This window comes from Parus major, chromosome 2 (genome assembly GCF_001522545.3).
Source record: "Parus major isolate Abel chromosome 2, Parus_major1.1, whole genome shotgun sequence".
Taxonomy (NCBI): domain Eukaryota; kingdom Metazoa; phylum Chordata; class Aves; order Passeriformes; family Paridae; genus Parus; species Parus major.
The window spans coordinates 33,164,834-33,187,404 of record NC_031769.1 but is presented as its reverse complement, the minus strand read 5'-3'; the positions used below and the strand labels follow the sequence as shown (position 1 = coordinate 33,187,404).

Here is a 22,571-nt window from a genome sequence, read left to right as displayed (position 1 = left end):
AACTCTAGGGCTGCCTCTGTGGTAAGATGGCGCCTCTCTAAGACCTGCCTCTTCTTAGTGATGAGGAAAAGGCCATAAATCCGTTGTTGTTTATGAAAATTTACAACTTTGCAATACAACTTTATGAGTTGTTCGGTTTTTCCATTGGTCGTTGTCGGTCATGTGGATGGTAACCGTGAACATGAACTTTTTTATAATTTCCCTTGCGAGAATAGAGCCGCATTCTTTTGCTGAGCTCTGTCCTGCTTCGGATCTCTCTGGCTTTCAATCCCCATTTCATTTGTTCTTTGTAAGGCAATAGTGAACAAAGTGTGCGGAGGTTCGGCATAAGCAGCCGCCTAGAACACAGATCCGGGATGGCAATTTCCAGTTCCCCCGCTGGAAGGTGTGGCATATTGGATTCAAAGCACTGGCGTGGCAGATTTTCAACTTGCAACCTGGCTAATTTCCTGCTTCTTCTGGCACCAAAAGGAGGGCGATTCGTCTCCTGTGCAGCCAAAACGACAGCTGTCAAAGTCGCAGGGGCTCCTGTGAGCCAGAACCTAAAAGGTGAGAAATGTATATGACACTACTGTAAGCAGGGAAAAATGGTTTAATACGTTTAAATATTAGACATGTGCAATTAAACCAAATGGAAATGTTACCGGCCAAAAATAGAGATGGCTGCAGCTCAGTTAATTTGGACTTAATCAGTGCATGCAAAAACACGCCTAAATAAAATGTTTATTTTCTGTGATTTAGCAAGAAAGCGGTGGATTTTTATTTTTTTTTTTAATATGAAGTTGATTTCTTTTTACATTAGCCAGGGGTATGTTGTGACGTTCAGGTTATTTTCTAATAATTCAGTTTTATAGCATCAGTGGAGGGGATATTTTTTCCCAGCACGAAGGGGGAGAAAGTGATATCCCCAAACATTTTTTAATACTAATTCGCAACATTAACTCATTAGCTGAAATTTCATTTGCGGTTGACGAAATTTAGATGTGATTTATTTTTTACTATTTCATAAAAAAGAAACAAAAAATAACCCAAAGAAACAAACAGCACAATGTCTCCTAGCTTCTCTGCTATGGAAGGTTATTTCTAGACGGGGGAAAACAGCTCGAATGTGCCTTAAATTTTCTCTATCAGACCGAGCGCTGCCTGAATAAATCCCTTGCCCGGCCGTGGGTCCGCTGCCTGCGGTTCGCGGCGTGGGCGGCTTGCGCGCCTGGGCTGCGCGGAGCGGGCTTGGCGGCGGCTAAACCCATTTCAGCGCCGGAGACGGAGCTTCCCCCCCCCTTTCTGTCCTTGTTGTGACTGTTTCGGTGCGGCGCTGGGGCGGGGAGCGGCGGCCGGCGGGCCGGTGCCCCGCGGTGTGTGCCGGCGGGGGGCAGCGGGGACCCGGGGACGGCGCCCCCGGGACCCCCCGCCGCTGCCGCCCGGCTCCGCTCCCGCCTCCTTACGGCGAAGGAGAGGCTCGGAAGGCTTTAAACGGCGGCCCCGGCTCTGCCTGTGCCGCCGGGCTGATAAAGCACTGCATTTGCATTGCATTGCGGTATCCGCCGGACTGGAGCTGCAGTGAGCGCCGGATTATTTATTGCGGGTCGCGGCTGCTCAGTGCTGCCACGGCGTGGCGGGATGGCGGAGGCGGGCGAGGAGTGGAGCGGCCCCCGCAGTCCCTGGAAGAGCAGCGCTGGTAACCCGCGCTGCTCGGGGGAGCCCAAATAAAACACCAAGAGGTTAAAAAAAAAAAATTAAAAAAAAAAAAAAATGCGGCCTACCTTTTCCTGCGGGAGTATCGGAGCTCGCCCCCGGGCAAAATATTCTGGCAGGACCGGCTCGGCCCACTCCCCTTTCCCTCCGCTTGTACCTCGGTGTGTGTCAACCGCAAGTTTCCACGGTGGGAGCCGGCTAGAGAGGACCAGCTCGCGTCCCCCCGGCCAGGCTCTCTGTACCCCGCCAGTCTAAACAACGGTCCGCTTTGCCCAAACTGTTTGGATTAGGAGCTATTAGTTAAAGGTTGGTTTTGATGACGCTGGCGAGCACGAAAATGATTTGAAAGTGGTTTTATATACGAGGAGAAGGAGGCTTTTAAGCTTAAGAGGGTAACTACTCCCGCACCTGTATCCGAAAGTGTCTGGGGACGCGGACGCGTTTTCGGCGGGAGGAGGAAGGAGAAATGTTCTGTGGAGGAGGTGCTGGGGGTGCGTGGAATTACGAAAACAAATAAACGGGGTATGAAATACACAGGTATCGCGAAGTGTGACTTCGTTGCGGTGGCAAAATGCAACGACTAGCTTGCTTTCTGCTTTCCAGAGTGGGGGTGGGAATGGTGATGGAAAACTGCTGCGAAATGCATCCAGGCCGGACATTTCCTCGGCAGACCTGGGGGGTAGCGGATTATTGTGATTCGGGGTTTTCTGGGGTAGGGGGAGGAGCGGAAAGGACGCCTGAATGTGACTGAAGCGGAGATTGTGGTGCAGATTGTTTAGCTGTCACTGTAACTACTCGAACACGACCCAGTCAGACAAATGTGGAGATTTCATTCCTTTTTCGTATTATGGGATTGATGAAGAAATATTTTTGCTGCCTGAGGTCGGGCTTTCACAACTTGGTTTGGACGCAAACAGTATCTTGAAAAACGGGAAAGAAAAAAAAATAAATAGAGGGAGGGAAAAATATCAGACTGTAACTGATGCTACAAAATGTAAATATAACTAAACCTGGGGTGGTTTTTGTTATAAATTTTGTTTTGGTCTTTGTGTGATGGATTCGAACAAAAGATCGTCTGCCCACAACTTTTTAGAAGTAAGGCCGGTGGGGTTTGTTTGTCCCGAGTATTCATTTTTCCGTGGTGCGTTTTCGTTCTGACCTAAACTGGTGAAAATATGCTCTTTTAAAAGCCTTTTCGCATTTAGCATGCTGTGTATGAGTGCTTCCTTGCTGGTGTTTCCTCCTTTTGAAACTATTCTCACTGAGTAAAAAAACCCCTCATTTTTCCGGAGAAATCTGCTTTTCAGGAAATACATGTTTCTGAAATGACCTCTCAAAGCATGCAGCTAGTGAGCTGTAATTCTGCCAGGTGTGTTTGTGGATTAGCTGGGCTGAAGAGGTTAAGGAAGTTGAAAAAAAACCCGAAGGCAATCAACATCTGAATGTGAAAGTCCAGCTGAGACTGCAAACAATACAAACTATTGTGGAACGATGTTTTAACTCACTACTGTTTTATAGGTATCGTAATCTGCCCCCGGAAATGAGATAAATAGTCTCCCAACAACAACAAAACTCTCCTTTGAAAGCTGCTTTAGGAAACTGTGCTCGTACGAATGTCACTTTACGTGACAGAGCGCGTTTAAAATTAGTCTATTCAATCTGTTGTAATGGGCACGGATTATGAGTAAACACAGCTTGGAATGAACAACCTCATGTTATCTGCAGGAACTGCAGGGTTACGGCTGACTTAAATGCGCATCAGCAAATTTCATCAGCACTGTTACTGCCCGAGCCTTGGGCCAAGAATTATATTTCCGCTATGGGGTAACTGCCATATTGAAAAATGAAGGTGGAAATGTTTGTTTCGTGTATTGTTCTTTCCCTCTTTAAGACATAAATCCACGTTTGATCAAATTATTCGGAGCAACAACGAAACCGATTGGCTTCTGCTGACTCATTAGCGGAGTTGTATTAATTAGGGATAGTCTTACTGGCTCGTTTTTGAATTTGAATGTTTGATTCTCTCGGCTCTGCTTTGGCGAGAGGAGGGTAGACCTGGGGAGAAGAGACACATGGAACTTCATCTGGGCTGCCGGGGGGAGCCTGGAGTCCATGCGGCTCTTCCCGAGGCCTCCTCGGACACTTGGTGCAAATCAAAAATCCCACTCCCCAGAAGGCCACCGCCCCAACCTCCTGACTATGGGGATGTTCACTAAGATACGAGACCTCTTCCACTGCAGGACGCGTTAGCCTCTCTCACAAAAGCTGGGTTCGGCGCTGGGGTGGGCTCCCTGAGCTCCGAAGGGAAGCCTTAGTGGAGGGGCAATTTTCGACTGAATGGATAAATAAATATGTTTTAGAATAGCTTAAAAATTCTTGGATGAGGTTGTGGCATCGCGACGGCAAAACGGAGAGGGGCTGCGCCCCCCCCCCCGGCCCCCCACGCTGCGCGGCGCTCCGCTCCCCCTTTCACGTGCTCCCTTCGCTCCAAAGTTTCCCTTCTCAGCATCCTCCACCACTGTGTCCTTCCCTCCCTACTCTTTCCCTCCGCCGGAGAGCCGGGGGCGCTTCGCCCACCCTTCCCACGGGGTCGCGCGACTCCCTTGTTGTGGGGTCTCCAACTTTTAAGGGCGCCCCCCTACACACACCTCCAGCAGCCGCAGCAGGAGGGGAGGCGGGGGGGTGGGGGTGTCCCCGTTCCCCGCTCTCGCACCGCCCGCGCTGCCGGGAATTATCGCTGTTGCTGTTGTTATTATTATTGGGTTCTTTTCCCGCGGAGGGGCGGCGCCGCGGCGGGGGCGCGGCCGGTCCCGCGGGCTGCGCGGCGCGGTGCGGGGGGCGCGGGGCGGCGCGGCGGGGCCGGCGCTGCCGGTAAGTTGGCGGCGCGGTGGCGGCGGCCCCGGGGGAGCGGGCGCCGCTCGCGCTCCCATTGGCCGCCCCGCCGTCAGCTGCTCCTATTTTCTGCTGTCGCTTTTGGCGCTCGGCCATCCAGAAACAAACCACTTCGATGACTCCTAATAGTTATCGCCAGATGTACTAATACACAACAAATCACGGTCCGGGAGAGGGGGAGAGCAAATGAGTTCCTATTTTGTGAATCCCACTTTCCCGGGGAGCCTGCCCGGGGGCCAGGACTCCTTCCTCGGGCAGATCCCCCTGTACCCGACGGGCTATGATGCTCTCAGGCATTTTCCGGCTTCGTACGGGGCAAGCAGCCTGCAGGACAAGACTTACACCTCACCTTGTTTCTACCAACAGTCCAACACCGTCATTGCTTGCAGTCGGGCTTCTTATGAGTACGGAGCCTCTTGTTTTTATTCGGACAAGGACATTAGTAGCGCCTCTCCTTCCGGCAGTGGCAAACAGAGGGGGCCCGGGGACTACCTGCACTTTTCTCCCGATCAACAGTACAAAACCAGCGGCGGCCAAGCCAAAATTATAAATGACGAAGGCACCGACCGGAAGTACACGAGCCCTGTTTACCCTTGGATGCAGCGGATGAACTCCTGCGCTGGTAAGGCATCTCGGTGCAGTCAAGGGCGGAGAGGGGAGGAAAAGGAAAAGTTTCTTTTTTTATATATAATTTTTTGTTAGATAAAGTCCAGATTGCTGGAGAAACACGGTTCCTGCAGGGCAATATGTAACATGAAATCTTCCCAGGTTTAGACCTGGCACGTTGGCACCCAGGGAATGGTGGCCAAGATCCCACTATGTAGATTTACTGGTGAAAGTTACAGGGGAATCCTTGAAAAGTAGAGAGAGAAAAAAAAAAAAAGAGACATAAAAAGGAACAAAGCACTTTTATCACTCTCTTAAAGCCATCCCAAAGCCTCTGCTCTGCTTCTTCATTGTCAGAGAGCGATGCATGGAATATGCCCTCTGTACTAAGGATCCAAAGCATTTGTGGTACATTCCTCCTCGCCCCCCCCTCCCCCAGCTCATTAGCCTGTGAGTATTGGATATTGAGAGCACGTTTCTGGGGCCGTGGGCGCACTTCCACGGCATCGCGAATTTTTTCAGACTTAGGAGTGAACTTCACATAATTGAACTATTCTGTATAGGAGTGGTGCTGGGGGAATGGGGGGTGGGAGTGGAGTGGGAGGGTTGCATATAGATGACATTTATTTTTTATAATCCCAAATTTAAACCTTTACTTCAAGTGTTTGCTAATGACTCGCCTTCTCTCCCATCCTCCCGAGTTTATGTTTGCTGCAGGGACAGGTCTCACTCCTTTTTTTTTGAAAATTAAACTTTTAGCAAGACCATTCCGATGCTGCTTTGCATTCAAGAGCAATAAATTCCGGAGCAAATGACAAAACGCTCTTCTATGATCTTTAGCTGATGTCTATAATTATACTTAGAGATCTTCTGTAGTCCCAGCCATGGCAATGGCTGTGTGTTTGTGTCAACACAGCCACATGTGCGTGCACACACACACACAGGCACAGACACATGCGTGAGGCTTCCCGGCTAGCACACGTGTGCCTGTGCCTGTGTGTGCGCACAGGCTCCCAGCGCGCACAGAGCAGCCTCTGCTCAGCGACTCGCACCGTGCTACCTCCTGCACCTTCCCTAGGTCCGCCTTATTGCCTCTTTGTATCCCCCTTACCCCGCCACCCGTAAGCACACTGCACATCCTCATTTACAGCTCGTCAGGCAGGAGAAAGGGAAAAGAGAAAATTAAAAAAAAAAAAAAAAGCCTCCAGGAAACCAGAGCAGCTTCCCCCACTCCCCATGATTGTGCCTGCAAAAGGAGGCAGAATATACTAATCGCTCTTTCTGGTCTGAAATCACTGGGCCCTGTCCAATGCGATCGTTTTGTCTTTACTTCTACAGGTACAGTATATGGAACACATGGGAGACGAGGGAGGCAAACTTACACCAGATACCAAACGCTAGAGTTAGAGAAGGAATTTCATTTTAACAGATACTTAACCCGAAGACGACGTATTGAGATTGCAAACGCTCTCTGCCTTACTGAACGCCAGATTAAAATATGGTTTCAAAACAGGCGGATGAAATGGAAAAAGGAAAACAAATTCATAAATTCCACACAGCCCAGCAGCGAAGAAACAGAGGAAAAGTCAGGGGAGTAGAACCACGTTTAATAAACGCTACCAGGCCTTTCCTTAGTGCTTACTACTATTACTATTATTATTATTTACCTTGTGTTCCTTCTGCTACTGAAATCCTATAGGTTTGTCACAGTCTATTAATCCCCAAAAGGCTTGGTTAAAAGATGTATATTTGCAATCATCTGTGACTTACTCTAATATATGTGGAAGCCCCAGCTTTCGAGCTACAGGCATGTATGTATGTAACCACCTTCCCAAAGCATATATGGTGTTGGTTAAAGTACTAGAGAATTGGCCCAGAATTTTAAATATTTGAGATGAGTATCCGTGTGTGGGTGAGTGTCCCTGGTGTGCTTGTGTGAGAAAAGATTAGCAAATTATTTTTAATCTTTTTTTTTTTTTCTTTTTTTTTTTTTAAATTAGAAATGCTCATATTGTAGAAAGACAAGAGATTTTAGAAAATATGTGGTTTATGTTTTTGCTAGCTCCCGCTACGGCGGGCCATCTTGTTATGCTGTGTTTGGGAGTTTATGACCCACAGGGGGGAAAAAAGTTTTAGTTATGTATAAGACATTTAAATAGCAAAAGGAAGAAAAATTCTTTAAAAAAAACGTTGTAGAAATCCCTGTGTATAAACTTTCAGTTAAAGCGGAGATGAATTGCAGGGAGATTTTTTTTTTTTAAAATACCGCTAAACTGCTTAGTCTGCACTACTAGTATTAAAGTGAAAACTCGGCGTTAAACTTCAGGGGAAGCGAGGGAAAAGGTTTCGAAGCGGGCAATTTTCTGTGTTTCCCGTTGAGCTTACACTAAGGTTTTGGTGAGCTCAGCTCTGCACTGAAGAGGCTTTGAATTATGGACTACATTTCTTAGGGCTTCGTGAGCTTAGATCGATCTTTTTTTCCTTTTATCTCTATTCTTTCTGTCTTTCTTTCTTCCTTCCTCTCTTTCTTTCTTATTTGAAGAGAAGGTCTTATTAACTCGGGGATTTTCTTTCCTGCTTCTGCGGTATCTTAATTCACATTCGCATTACTTAGCACTGGAAAAAATAAATTGATGCTTTGAAGAAAAATAGCGGCCATAAAATGCTTCCACTTCGAGATTTGTAAAAGTAAAAAAAGCGCAGCAAAAATATTGATTAATATATATGTTATATCTCTCTATATTAAATTGCGTGTGCATGAGTGTGCATGTGAAGCTGTGTACAAATGCACTTGTATACGCATCGAGGCTCTTTTGTGTGGAAGGCAGCACAATTTGGGCTACCATTCTAAATGTTTTAAAAGCCAAATCTGGAGAATATAATGCAAAATGGCTACCGCCGCATTTAGAGGATTTTTTTTTCCTTCTGAGAGGCGATAAAATAACGGCAGCCGCAAAGTCGCCTGGAATTTGACCCCCTAGTTGGAAAAACGCTGCACGATACTTACCTTTAATAGAAATCTGCCATTTCACATCGGCAGGACCAGGCTGCCTCTCGAAAACTCCGGAACGGGAACAAGTGTGGGGGAAATTATACACACACACACGCACACACACACATATATATATATATATATGTAGAAGGGACATAAGCCTTGCCAGCTCCCGCGAACGGATCGTGTAGGATTTGTGAACTGCTGTAAATAAGCCTGGCACGGAGGAGAAGGCAGGCACAAAGCGGATCGCTCTCTGCACACCCAGCTCCCCGGCGGCCGGCTCAGAGGAGCAATGCCCGCCGGCCCCGCAGCCTCGCCGCCTCTTTGCCGGTGCCGGTGGCGGCGAGCCCCGCGCCTCTCCGCGCCTCTCCTCGCCTCTCCGCGCCGCCGTCACCCCGGGCCGACCCCGCGGAGCCGCCGCCATCCCCCGCGCCGCCAGCGGGGGGCGCTGGAGGCCGGCGGACGGGCGGGCGGCGGCGGCGGCGGCGCGCACGGGAGGCGCGCCCCGGGCCGCCCGCGCCCTCCCAGCTCCCCCACCAGTGCACGAGTTTACCTCTAGAGGTCATCAGGCAGGATTTACGACTGGACAACAAAAGCACGTGATGTGAAGCCGTACCCCATATTTGGGTGCCTACGTAGGAGGGAACCAAGTACATGTCCCAGTCATTTCCATAATTCATCATAAATTGTGCAAGGGTGCTATAGACGCACAAAACGACCAAGAGCCACAAATCAAGCACACATATCAAAAAACAAATGAGCTCTTATTTTGTAAACTCATTTTGCGGTCGCTATCCAAATGGCCCGGACTACCAGTTACATAATTATGGAGATCACAGCTCGGTGAGCGAGCAATACAGGGACTCCGCCAGCATGCACTCCGGCAGGTACGGATACGGCTACAATGGCATGGACCTCAGCGTCGGGCGCTCTGCTTCCACCCACTTTGGTGCCAATGAGAGACCCCGCAGTTACCCGGCCAACACCACCTCTGCCTCGACAGAGCCCAGGTACAACCAGCCCGCGACGTCTTCCCACTCGCCTCCCCCTGACCCTCTGCCCTGCACCGCCGTGGCCGGTTCGCCTGTCAGCGAGAGTCACCACGGGGTGAAAAACTCCCTCGCCAACTCCACCAGCACTTCGTCCAATTCCAGCAGCAACACGCACATCAGCAGAGACGGGGTTGGCACCTCGTCTGGGACTGAGGAAGACACTCCAGCAAGCAGCGAGCAGGCAAGTGCCCCGACCGACCAAAGCACAGCCCAGCCTTCACAGCCCCAGATCTACCCCTGGATGCGAAAACTGCACATAAGTCATGGTAAAGCAAATACCCTGTTCTTTCTTTATTTCTCTGGAGGAAAAGGAGGATTTAATGTAAACCGGGTGGCTGCGCCGAGCAAGGTCGGGGAGAGGGGAAGAGGAGGGCGTGAGAGCGGGCAGTCTCGGCGCACATCACAACTCTGCTCGCAGGGAAGCACGCTCCCTTCTCTGGGCGAGTCCCCCCCGAAACGAAAAAAAAAAAGCCGCTCGGCCCCGAAAACACCGCCCGCCTGGCTCCCAGCGCCGGCGGGGGGAGTAGAAGGAGCCTTGCCGAAGGGAGATCGGGAGCAGAGGCTGCTCCCGGGTCTCCTCTGGATGGGGGATCTTCCAGTGGGAACGGCGCGGCTGACCCCATTTATTTTGCTTAGACATATTAAAAAGAGAATAGGAAAGGGCGAGAAGGGCAGTTTTCACTGCTGGGAAGCCGTGGGGGAGGGGGGAGGGCGAGTCTCCCCAAACTCGGGGTAGAGGGTTTGAAGGGAGCGGGGGAGTGAAGCAACTTTCAGCCCCGGGTACCTGCCCTGCCCTCGCTGCTGGGAGAGCGGCCGGAGGCTCGCTGCCTCCCAGAGCCTTCCCTAGCTCAGCCGTGGGAAAGGGCTGCACGCTTCAGCCTTGCTCTCTTAGCTCTGAAAACCCAGCTATCAGCAGAGACATCCTCCAAATCAGGTTATCTGGGGGAAGCATGGGGGAGAATTAACCTTATTTAAAAAAAAAAAAAAAAAAAAAAAGAGAAAAAAAAAAGGAAAAAAAAAGGAAAAAGAAAAAAAAGGAAACTGAAAAATTAAATTTAAAAAATCGAATCGCAAATCCTGGCGAAAACTTACCGAGACTACCAAATCCCCCTCCCCCAAGCCTTTCCTAAGAGGGGCTGGAGGGGGAAACTTGTTGAGCGTTTATCCAAACCAGAAACAAAACCAAGCAGGACTGAGAATAACGGTCCTGGTCGCTGGTAGCTGCAATTGAGACACGAAGGCTCTGAGAGGCTGCTGAGAATCTAAATCATGTACTTTTCTCTTCCAGACAACATAGGGGGACCAGAAGGGAAAAGGGCTCGGACTGCTTACACCCGCTATCAGACCTTGGAGCTCGAAAAGGAATTTCACTTCAATAGATACCTGACCCGCAGAAGAAGGATTGAAATAGCACATGCTCTTTGCCTCTCAGAGAGACAAATAAAGATCTGGTTCCAAAACAGGAGAATGAAATGGAAAAAGGATAATAAGCTGAAAAGTATGAGCATGGCAGCTGCAGGAGGGGCATTCCGTCCCTAAGCGCTTGATCAATTAAAAGTACTGAGCAGTATTAGCTGACCCTGCGTCGTCTCATGTCAGTACTAAGTTGACTTTCTAAAACTTCCTTGTGTTACTTCTGTGAAGAAACCCTGTTCTTGTCGCCCTTATTCATCTTTTAATCATGAGCCTGTTTATTACCATTCTCTCGCGTGTATAAGTAGATCTGCTTTTATCGTACATTTCTTTGTCTTGAATGGCTTTGTCTTGAAAAAAATAATAGATGTTTTAACTTATTTATATGAAGCGAGCTGTGTTACTTGAAGTAACTGTTAAAACAAAACAAAACTAAACAAAAAAGAACAAAAAGGAAAAAAAAAAGAAGTTAAAAAAAAAAAAAAAAGGAGAGAGAGAAAGGAAACCCTCCCCCGGTTTAGTACAAATGTTATGTGTTGCACTCAACCTGCTTAACTGTGCATGTGTGGTCAAGTGTTAATGTCTGTATAGCTCCAAGCTGTTAAAAATATTTTTATTCAAACTACCTATATAATTCCTGTGTAATTAATGCTGTTGTAGAGGTGAAATGATGAAATCAACTGAACTTGTCCTACGTGTAGTGAATAGTGAATCTGTGACGAAAACTGTGATTCCAAGCAGTATGTCCTTGCTGTGCCTTTGTATATGACTCTTTGCACGAACTCTTAGAAGTGGCTCTTATTAAGCGCAGCTTCTGTGATGTATGTTTTTTGTGAACAAAGTTACAAATATAGTCAAAGTCTGGCTGTTTGAGCAAACTGTGATCAGCTTTTTTTTTTTTATTATTATTATTATTATTTGTTTTTAAAAAAAAAAACCTGACTGGAAATCAACAAAAAAATAAACTTTCTATTGTAAAGTTTTTGTGATCTGATTTGTGCAAAGCAAGAAGTTGTGCTTCCTGATTTGCCTCTGAAAAAGAGAAAAAAAAAAAAAAAAAATAGCCCGTGCAGAGTTTGTTACATTTTACCTGTCTCCTTCTGCACTTTACATATGGTGAATGCTGCAATTGTCCGCTACCAGTATATTTTTAATTGAAAGTTTGACCATAAGTTCTTCCTTACTTGTTTCTCGCTAGGTGGAAAGCTGCATCGCAGGACCACAGTCTACACCCTTTGTGGCTGAATCAACTGTTAATTGTCTGCTGATGGTTAAAATTAAGGGGGGGAAAAAAAACCACGCCAAAAAAAAAAAAAAAAAATAACAACCCACGACCCAAACCCCAAAACATGTGCTTTTTTAAAATACGCTGCGAACTCCAGGGTGTGTTTGCATCGCTCTAGAATTTCTCCTGTGGTTTCATTAAGTATATTTTAGGACAGCCATGTCCAAGCCCTTTGCATCTATTAGTAACCCTCGCTATCCACATTCCCACTCTTCACCCTTTAAACTTTTGGTTTTCTTCGCTACAATTAGTTTGCTATAAACGTAATGTTACTTACCCCATCAGAGCTTGAATGGTTAACTCTTCTGAGCTTCTAAGAGCAACTAAAGATTTGCACATTTACTGACTGGTTACATTGATGCCTTCCCTTAAAAGTTATAAAACAGTAAACTTTATAAGCCCCAGTTCCGGCTATATGACATTTGGGTGCCAAATGAATAGGGTTTTGTCTATGAATTAGATCGTAAAATCATCCATAGCACAGACAGATAGGCTCACTGGCTATAAAAAGTCACGTGGTGCCATTAAAGTAAGTTTTATGGTTTTGGGGAGTTGACATCCAACATTATATACCACATAACATATAATCTCACTGACGCTGGACTTCATTTGACTCTTTTGCAGGCTACGTGTGCCTCCTGGCCATTCAAATTGTCAGGTTTAGGGACAGAAGTATCCAAACCACAAGTTCTCAGTACTATGTGAAAAATGGCTCCTTGCAAGTCAAAGGTAAGTTTTGTGCACAAGTTCCTTAAAGTTTATTTGTACAGTGGGGAAGCCGAGGCTCCTGCTCGCTCTTGCTGCCTCTCGCCTCTCTCTTTCTTTCTCTTTCTCTTTCCCTTTCTCTCCGCCTGGAGGTTTTCAGGACGGTCCCACCGAGCCCGAGAGGCAGGATCAAGCACTAATGATCCAGGTTGCGCTGCAAATACCTCCCCCCCATCCCTTCACTCGCAGCAGCTAGCTCGCTATTTTAGCGATCAAATCAAAGTAAACCACAATAAGCGACTTTGGCAGAGATGGATTTTGGGGCCTAGCTTTAATCACTTTGACTACCGCAGAAGATAATTACTTCCTTTGCTCCAATAGACTCTCCAAGTTTGGAGAGGTTTTGTTTAGCAAAGAGTAGTTACTGCAGGCGATTAAAAAAAGGGGGAAACAAAATAGATTGGGCTTGATATTATCTGGGCAGTATCTTATGTAGGCATGATAGAGTTGGAGGCGTGATGATATGGTAATAATCTTTGGATTGGTGAAATATGTTGCATATCAGAGAGCCAGTATTTAAATGGCACAGACTGTACTGGAGTGCTAAGATACATATTTTCTGCACTGGGCTGTGCAGAAAGCTTTAGCTATGTGTATATGTACATCTGCGTGCGCGTGGTGTGTTTTGGGGATGCGCGTTTATAAGGTTGCTATAACTTTTTCCTGATTCTATATATAATTGAGTAAATATGAATATATTTATATTATATGCATGTGTGCCTGCATGTACAAATCAGTTTGTAGGTCTGTGTAAAGCCGTGCAGATGCGTATATGTGTCTAATATTGGTGTATTCGTGTACACAAAGGGTGTGTACGTGTGTACACATATATATGTTCCTATGACTTCTTTTTTTTTTTTTTTTAAGAGAACCAATTGACTGTAACTTGTAGCATTAATACAAGAGACTACAGGTCATTAGAGTGCTGCAAATTATGAAATACGGGCTTGGTTTATTGAAGATTGTAAATATCCCCCTAGCTCTGCTCTCTTCCTTTCTGCCTTATATTGCTGGCTGCCATTGTGGGGTAGGCCCCAGCTGCGTGTTTACTTCAGCATTCTTTTTATTTAAGTGGACTGTTCTCACTAGAGTGTGATTACTCAGCAATAAACTTTATGGCCGGATTTAACTTCAGTCTTTGAATTTCCAGGACTTGAATGAAAGGGTGAAAGGAACTCTATCTTTCTCTGGCTAACATTAAGGCCTGATCCTTATCCTCAGAGCTGTTACTTTGGCGAGTGATCTCAGGGGGTATAAACAGACTAGTCAGAGGCTAGGGTGGGATTTTCAGAATTGCCTATTAATTATCTATCTATCTATCTATCTATCTATCTATCTATCTATCTATCTATCTATCTATCTATCTATCTATCTATCTCTCCAAAGCAGCTGTGGATATCTCTTTCTCTGCACAGGTTTAGAGTAACATTGATTCAGCAGATTGCATTGTTTTCCTTTATGTGTCATAAAGTCGGGTTTGCAAAAGAATGGAGTGGTTTGATGTGAGAGATGGGCTTTGTTTTATTTTCCTAGTGCTATGCCATTCAAATGTTGTGGTTTAGGCTGGTTTGGCTACTGTGAGCAAAAATGGGAGAAAGGCGCAGGGTTTTAGGAGGGTAAGGTTGTTGTGTACCTCTGCAAGGTCTGCATATTGCTGGCTGATTCCTATTTTTAGTTTATTTGTCTTTAACTTCAAAGAAATGGTGGTATCTAAGGTAGGTTCATCCCAAAGAGATTAAAAACATTTAATATTTAAAGTCAACCCTAGTGGAAACGAAATAGAGTCTGATGCCTTTGTGTCTGTCGATCCTTCCTATCAGTACTAAACAAACACATCTGCATATATTTCGTATTAAAAAAAAGAGAAAAGCTTTAAAAGAGCATATCCAAATGCACATTTGAAAATCGTTTCCCTATAAACAGCTGGAGATTTTATAGTACTCTAGTTGACACATTTTCATCAATAGGAATATCAGAAAGTTGTATATGATAGGCGTGTATTATATTATACTATATGCCATAAAATTTTATAGTTTGAGGCAAGGCATGAAAAACCCTTAAAAGTTTGGTCTTCATTTATATATGGGTCCTTTTCCAAGGAAAATCCTTTGCTTGTAGACAGGAATTATACTAGACAAAACCAGCTCCTGATTACTCAGTATTCAACAACACTGTGCCATTTGAATTTACTGGCTAATAAACAAGCACGCACAGACACCCGTTTGGCTTATATTTTAGGATCCTGGATGTCTTCTTGGATTGTAATTTTTCATTGCCTAGAGTGAAAAGATTTGCTACTATGTATTTTCCACATTTTTGAATGTGGCTTCTGGACCATATCCCACACAAAACAATGTACAGCGGTTCAAGAACTATGGAAAAGAAAAATACCTCTAAGTCCAGAAGCATATAAACCCGCCTGTACTGCAAGAAACACTAGCAACAAAAGAAAGTTAGCTAGAAATGACAACTTCACCATGTTTCTGGCCCTGCCCTGTCCTAAGCATCACAGTTGAAACCATTCAAACCCCGAAATGTATTAAGATTTCCTAAAACGCTTTGAAATTTGAAATTCAAAAGAGACCAGACTGCCGAACTCTGTGAAAATAGTCCCAGGTCTGAATTGTTTTCCGAGGGAAAATGTCATGAGAAATTATCGCCGGGAATGAGGAGAGAGGTTTTATCTGCACATGTAATTTTTCTGCTGAGTTTGGAGGATTATTAAGTGCGAGGTTTTCTTTTAGGAAAGGCAAGTTGTGTTCTGCAATTTGAAATACAGTTTACCTAATCCTTTGAGAGAAATATTTGCGTGTAGTGCCTCACGTTGAAGTGTAAAACCAATTAAGGATTAGGCAGCTCTCTTAATGTGTGGAACGGGTGACTTTGCAAGACATAACTTTCTCTAAACCAGAAGTATAACAATCCAATGGAAAGTCATCCGTAAATTACAGCTCTGCAGTCTTGTCTAAACCATGCAAATGCCCTAATTTCAGAACATTTCAGGGAAATTATTATTCTGCCATTTCCTTACATTTAATAAGTGTGTATCTGTGGAAGGGTGACAATAGAGGAGTTTGCAATTTGCTCCATGGGAAATTGAATGGAACTGATCATGGCGGGGTGGGGATCAGGAGGTTTCGATTTCAAACCCTGAATACGGGAGCAATGCCTTTTCCCACCCCGCAAATACAGATTTAACGCATTTAATGCAGACACGAGTAAATCCCCTGACCAAGTTAAGATGTCGTTGGTTTTCTTAGTCCTTTCTCTTTCTGCCCTCAGAATCTCCCCGATTTGAGGCTAGGGCTACTAGCTAGAGCGGAAAACCACAGTTCCCACAGTCATCTGGTCATCTTTGAAAATATTATCCCTTTCAAATTAAAGCATCTTCACTAATGTCTCTCTGTAAGGCAAATATTCATGGACCACCCCAGTCACATGTTCTTGTAGCTACGTGCACAAACAATTTCAAATCCGACACAGAGAGCGTGTAAAATTTGCATGGATTTTGCCTTATAACATGCAAAAGGGATCTTTTCTATATCCCCTCCCCCCAAAAAATGTCTTTTCAATAATAATATTTGCTATGAAGGTTATTGGGTAATTATTGCAATTTTGTGGAACAGTCCTTGCTTGAGGTGAAGTCTGTCTGCAGATAATAAATGGCAGCCCGTGCAGTTCACTGCCAGGTTAAGTAAATGCAGAAAAGATAAATCTGCACACCCTAGGAATCACCAGCAGAGCTCGCTTTAGACCAAGTTCACAGTCAACTCGTTTGCCTAGACAAGGCTTCGCAAACAATTAGACTTGTTTCTTTATGTTTAAATCAAGGAGAAATGACTAAAACCCTTCAGCAGAGAGCTGCAGCTTTTCCCCCAACGCTCGTCGCTCCATTCCTTCCAACCTCACGCCCAGAACTTACCCAGCATTTCACCTGCAATTGTAACCATATAGCGCCTTTGAGTAACAGGCTTCCCTCCAACGCTGCCGAAAGGCTGTGCAAACTGATCTAACAGCATTTTACAAAGCTGCGAGATTAAGGAAAAGAAAAAAAAATTAAAAATGCAAAAGTATCCAATTTCTCAGCAGCAAGAAGAAGAGGAAAAAAAAAAAAAAAGCGCCCTTAGAAAGCTGGGGGAAACAGCAGAAGTATTGAAACAAACAGTGCGAGTCTCTTACTCCTAAAAGAAGCTGCATAGCTTTTGTATATCTTTGTGGTTAAGGGCGTTACAACTGCAGGTCAAAAAGTTGAGGGTCAAAAGTTTACGTTTTGCACCACTCTTAGTCATTCGCCCAGACAGAGTTTGATGTCAATGTTATAGCCGAGATCTTGACTATCAGCACAAAAGATAAAATAGCTTTGAGTTACGTGTGTATCACAGTATGGACTCCAGGTGAACCCTACTGGCTGAATGACCTCAATTACCAAGGAAAGGATAGAAAATTCCTCTTTTCAAGAGTAATACACGTTGTATTTCATCTTGAATTATCAGCCACATTTGTGTCTGAATATCTCGGGTTCAGCCGCGGCAGGTAAACACGCGTGTTACCCCCACAGAAGCCACTGATGTTGCCTCCTCCAAAAGTCAGGTAGCAAAATGCCTCACCCTTGTTTATTATATAATAACCTGCTCTAAGAGGTTTAATGTTAAGCCTTCTCACTTTGCAAAATGGCAGGAAGATAAGATAGGAGCGAAGCTATTAACACGTGTATCGATCCTAGCCGCGTCTTTGTTTTTGCTCTCAGTTCTGTAGCGACCGCTAAACTGTGCTTAAACAGGACACGCCGGAGATAATACGGGCTATATGTTTGGTCCGAAGGAGCTCGTTTAAAATGCGGAGCGGTGGAGTCGTGTTGCCATATCCATGGAAAATATTACGGAGAAGCTGGCGTCCTGAGCCTCTCCGTGATTTGGAGGGTTCTCACAGCCTTCTGGAATTACCCGAGGCGGCAGTTCCCAGCGAAACTGGGAGTAGGACGCGGTGTTTTTCCTCTCGCCACCCACCCCTCTTCACCCTTCCAAGAAAAAGTTTAGTGGAATTTCTTAGTGCAGAGAGATTCCCACATTGCTGGGATTTTTTGTTTCCAGTGCCGCCTCTGAGTAAAAGCTTTAGCTCCTTGGTTAGACGTGTCTGCAGGGAGAACTAGCCAATATTGCTCAAGCAACTTAATTTTGGAGGACACCATCGCAGACGGGATTCAGCTTGAAATTTTAAGGCTGAGGGGTCGGTGGAAGAGGGAAAGGATATTCCCAGATAGTCCTAATCAGACCTGAAAGGTGTGGAGGAGGGGACAGTGCGACAAGGAAATCCGAGAAAGAGCGCACCTCACTCCCAGCCACGCATTGCTGCCTTTCCAGCCCCAAGGCAGCAGCCTACACCGGCCTCTGTGTAACTGGGACGCGTGAATTATTTGCCAGAGACACAGCTGGATCGTGGCAGGCGAGTGCTGTATCTTGGGAACAAGTACGCGAGAGGTTAGATACCAGATTAGCCAAAGTGATTATCGGAGATTGTGCCTAAAGTACCTGCTGAAGCCTGGAAAGTGTGTAATGCGAGTGTTTGCTCGGCGTGTAGACGCTGTTCACAAGTTGTTGCTGCTGCTCACTTGTAGCGAGCCCTGGCACTGCACGTTTAGGGAGCCTGCCCGCTCTGGAGATAGTATATAACCTTTCACATCCAGACTATTTATTTGGTGTAAGAGCGAAGCCTGATAACAAGCTAAAAACCGTAGCCAAATATCTATTTTGTTAGAGAATAGCAGGCGGATTGTTTCCAAGAATAACAATGCGTCTTTGATATACCCAGAATGAAAGCTGTTACTATAACCGGCTTACTTAGGAGTAGGTGACAGAAATCCATTTACTTCCTCACTAAAACAATTAGTGGTCCGGACTCCATATTTTAAATCTGGTTTAGAATTAAAATATCAATGAGAATAATTTCAAAGAAGTTGAAACCGCGGCTTACAGAAATATTGACTCTTTTCAATTATTGTTTAAATTGTCCCCCCAAAAAATAAAAGAAAAAAAAAAGAAAAAAAAAAGAAAAAAGGCAACAGGCTAGAACAGAACAGTTAATAATCTGAGCCGAACTCTTTCTGTCCTTTCACTCTCTGCATTCAGCATGCTGCTCTCTGGCGTGGAAGGTCTGCTCAAAAGACCATTCATTTAAAATCCGGGCACAAATCACATTTTACGTGTGTTTATTTAAGCGCACCAGGACGGAGTGAGCAAACCCCGCCAACTATCCCGTTGTTAGAAGGAACCCCAGTGCCAGGGAAACCACCGCTTTTACCAAATGCTGAACTTGGGGCAAAAATGCCAACATTGCCCTGGCAGCGCCCATCGGGAAGGACGCTCTCATCCGCGGAGGCAGGAGCAGCCTCGGAGCTGTATCATTCCCAGGAACAAAGAAAGGAATACAGTCGATACATTCCATAACGTTTACATTTTCCCTCGATTTTTTTCTTATTTTTCCCTTAGAAGTAGTGACCTGGGCAAAGCACCCTGCTATCTAAAAGACACTGTTATAGACCTTTTAGAAAAACTAAGTCCAAGGCCGAGGTGAACTTCAGGTCACCGCGTCTAACAAATATGAAAATGTCGCCTGGTGAAGGGCACGCCTTGTTATTTAACAAAGACTGTCAATGTGTAAGATTAATAAGAAACAAAATGCACACGGTGTCACTTTTCGGTCACTTTGAAACTTGGGACAGCCTCGCATTCAAGAGGGGAAAGCTGGGACTAAATATATTCAAAATGGTTCAAATCAAAGTCAAGCTAGGCTGCTAGTGCGATTCTTCCTCCTCCTACCGCCCTCGGTGGAGGATGCCCGACACGGCGAGAGGTTGACTTGAATCATTATTATTATTATTATTATTATTATTATTATTATTATTACTATTACTACTACTACTACTACTACTACTACTACTACTACTACGTTACTAGTATTATTATTATTATTATTATTATTATTATTGCTGTTGTTATTATTTTCTCTCTCGTGATAATTACGTTTTAGCTGCATATGTGGAGGGTAACAGGAATGCTTTTCTGTTTCACAAGAAAAAGAGGGATCCCCTTTTCCCCCTCTTTCGGTATGTATTGAGTTGCCTCTTCTTGGTGCATGAAAATTTACTCTCTCCCTCTCAACTTAATTCCGGTGCTGTCCCCATCCCATTCTCGGCCAGCCTCGGCCAGGAAACTCTCGTTTCTTTATTAATTGATTGAAAGCTCCTTCTCCAGTGAAATCGAGCCTTTAGTCCTGGAAAAATAAGGGAGCCGGCCTATTTTATCCTATCCTTTTCTTTCTTTGAGAACTTAGGGTGATGGTACAAGTTTGTTAAAGGGAAGTACTGGGGAAAAAAAGGGTTTGAGATTGTTTATTACAGCCATAAATCTTGCAGTAAAATGTCGAAATGGCCGTGTGCAAGATAACACTTGGTGGTCTTGGCTGGGTTCTTGTTTATGATAACAAAACCAGAAAGACACGGAACAGGCCTTTTGGAGGTCCTGCCTCAGCACATCTTCGCAGACTTAGAGAACCACATGAAAAAAACAGACTTGAGCTGAGCAGCTCAGGTCACCTTGCAGATTTACACTCGTATACAAAAATGAGTCCTTCTCTCTGTAACCAAGAGCCCTACTGTAGAAAGGGGCACGGTGAAACTTGGAGATCTAATCACAGTAAATAATACGAAGCAGAGCCCGGTCAACTCTCCCAATATAGCCCTCATCTTAAAAAGCGAGACAACACTTTTCGTTGTGTTTTACTGTGGCGTGAGAACACGGCAGCCCGCTGTAGTGCTCCGGCCATAGTGCCTCAGGACTTATGCCGAGGATAATATTTACGATACCCCAGTGTAATTCATCTGGTGCTAGCCGGCAGGTATTTGTACGTATGTGTCTCTATGTGTGCATGTATCGCTTTATACCGGGGAAATGCTATCGTGGTGGACTTCGGCAATCTTTTGTTTTTCACAGTCATGCGAGGGAGGCTTTTTTTTTCTTTTAGGAAAATAGTTGCTGTCGTTTTGTTGTTGTTGTTTTGTATATAAATAAAACGATCTCCCCTTTTCTGTCAAATGTGTGCTGTTGAACAGTTGCGGCTGTCTCTGTGTGTAACCGCGTGTGTGTAACCGCATTTCCTCTCCACGCAGAGTAAATAGAGAAACTTATCTATTACGCCAGTTAGAGTTCCATAGATGTGCTGTTGGAAATGAGTAAGTAAATGTGTTTTAACTCTCTTTACAAATTAGACATTCGATAGTAGGAGGAAATGAGTGATTGTTTGGATAAGTACCCCAGTATACCCAAGTGCTGGAAATGTTCTAACATATTACAAGCCACATGCAATGTGCGTGCCTGTGTGTCTGTGGCTAAAATATAAATCGATACGATGTGTGTCTTGTTAGATAGAATATATATTCAAATAGAATTTTATTGCATGTATCCATTATCTATTAAACTGCAAAAGACAATAACCTGAATTTAAACCAGGGTAACTGTTAATGTAATATCTTTAGGAGGGCAAGATCTAAACTGTATCATATTTACGCTTGATATATTAGAAGTATTTTCCCATACCAGCAGATGAGATTTAGTCACTCAGCAATTATATTCTCTAAGGGTGTGGTAAATATTTCTATGTGTTTATATTCTTTCCTGTACAGCTGAAAAAAAATAATCTGAAAAAGTTCGCGCCTACTCCAAATGTGGCAGACTAGCTGACGTTCAATAAGTATTTTTTTCCCCCTTAGAATAAGAGCGTAATTAGTTTAACCATCAAATTTCAATTACCTAAGGTCAGGGCGACTGCCTCTATTCCCCTTGAGCTGCAAATACCGTTAACAGTCTCAGTTTTAGCTTCGTAGAAGTGCCCGAGTGCCCTCTCCCTCCTACACCAGGGCTTGCGAGCTACATCTAAGAAGGCGCTAGCGATTTCTTATGGAAGTGAAAATTAAGAAGTAAACCTAAGACGAGGCATACCAAATCAACGGACCTAAATTCGTAGTTCAGAAAGCTCTCCTCCGCGGGGAGGGATGCTCACAGCGAGCCCTGTAATCGCCGGTAGGAAGTGTTTGATACCGTCGTGTCCGTCTTCCCCTCTCCCTTCCCCCTCTGTTCCCCGTTATTTTCAGGCTCGCACTAAGGCTCGCACTAAGGCTCACACGCCGCAAGCCCCTCGAGGAGTCTCCTCGGCCTCCCCGCGACCTTCTTTCTAACTTTTGCGTCTATTCCTCCAATTAGCCCAGCTTCAATGGGGCAAAAAAAAAGCTGTCCCTGGAGGTCGCGGCCGCCCGCGGTCCCCAGTGGCGGGGCGCTGGGGACAAACCCTGGAGGGCGGCCGGTGGCCTGTGCCCGACAGCCGATGCCGCCCTCTGCCTGCGCGCAGCCCCGGCGTTTGGAGATGGGCTTGTTTAAAAGGATTGTGCAACGCCTTGTGCAATGCCTGCCTCTCTCCGGATCACGCAGCTGGGCTGCTCTCCGCTTCCTCGCCTCACTTCCTACACTCTCCCACGGGAGAACGAAGACACAAAAAGTGCTGGGGCGGGCCGGGTGGGTGGGAGACTGTCAAAGCCGGATTAGTTTTATCTCGCTTGACACCGCGACTGCTGGACGCGGCCCGGGTCGGCGGGCGGGAGGAGCCGGGGATGCTGCTGAGGAGCGGACGCGGGGCGCTCCCTCGCCAGGCAGCCGCCGCCCGTGGGGGAGGCGCGGTCCCCGCGGAGGGTCCGCGGGCGCGGAGCTGCCCTGCGGCCGCTCGTCCCTCTTCCATTTCCTGATCCGGGGTCCGCGGCCCCGCGCGGTAATTGGCGCTGGCGGTCAGGTGGTGGCGGGGCGGCGGGGGGTGCGGGTGTGTG

General features: G+C 45.8%; 3 protein-coding genes across 4 annotated transcripts in view; all 3 read left to right on the top strand.

Annotated features, from left to right (window-relative positions):
* The first annotated feature begins 203 nt into the window (after window positions 1-203).
* The window catches only part of HOXA3 (homeobox A3), a 45,584-nt gene continuing 23,216 nt past the window's right edge, over window positions 204-22,571 (top strand). The window contains exons 1-3 of one of the 2 annotated variants that reach the window (XM_033511890.1): window positions 204-549; window positions 12,563-12,667; window positions 18,918-19,636. In XM_033511890.1, the coding sequence (XP_033367781.1) occupies window positions 357-549; window positions 12,563-12,667; window positions 18,918-18,964 (345 nt within the window). In that variant the 5' untranslated portion in view covers window positions 204-356 and the 3' untranslated portion in view covers window positions 18,965-19,636. Of the gene's footprint in view, window positions 550-12,562; window positions 12,668-18,917; window positions 19,637-22,571 lie in introns of those variants that run through there. The other variant, XM_033511889.1, reaches the window with a different exon arrangement.
* HOXA6 (homeobox A6) lies at window positions 4,598-7,967 on the top strand. The gene is made up of 2 exons (XM_015617591.3): window positions 4,598-5,209; window positions 6,532-7,967. Exons 1-2 carry the CDS (start codon window positions 4,774-4,776, stop codon window positions 6,789-6,791), a joined length of 696 nt encoding a protein of 231 aa, XP_015473077.1. The 5' UTR covers window positions 4,598-4,773; the 3' UTR covers window positions 6,792-7,967.
* On the top strand, window positions 8,685-11,954 carry HOXA5 (homeobox A5). Its single transcript, XM_015617586.3, has 2 exons — window positions 8,685-9,506; window positions 10,529-11,954. Exons 1-2 carry the CDS (start codon window positions 8,945-8,947, stop codon window positions 10,777-10,779), a joined length of 813 nt encoding a protein of 270 aa, XP_015473072.1. The 5' UTR covers window positions 8,685-8,944; the 3' UTR covers window positions 10,780-11,954.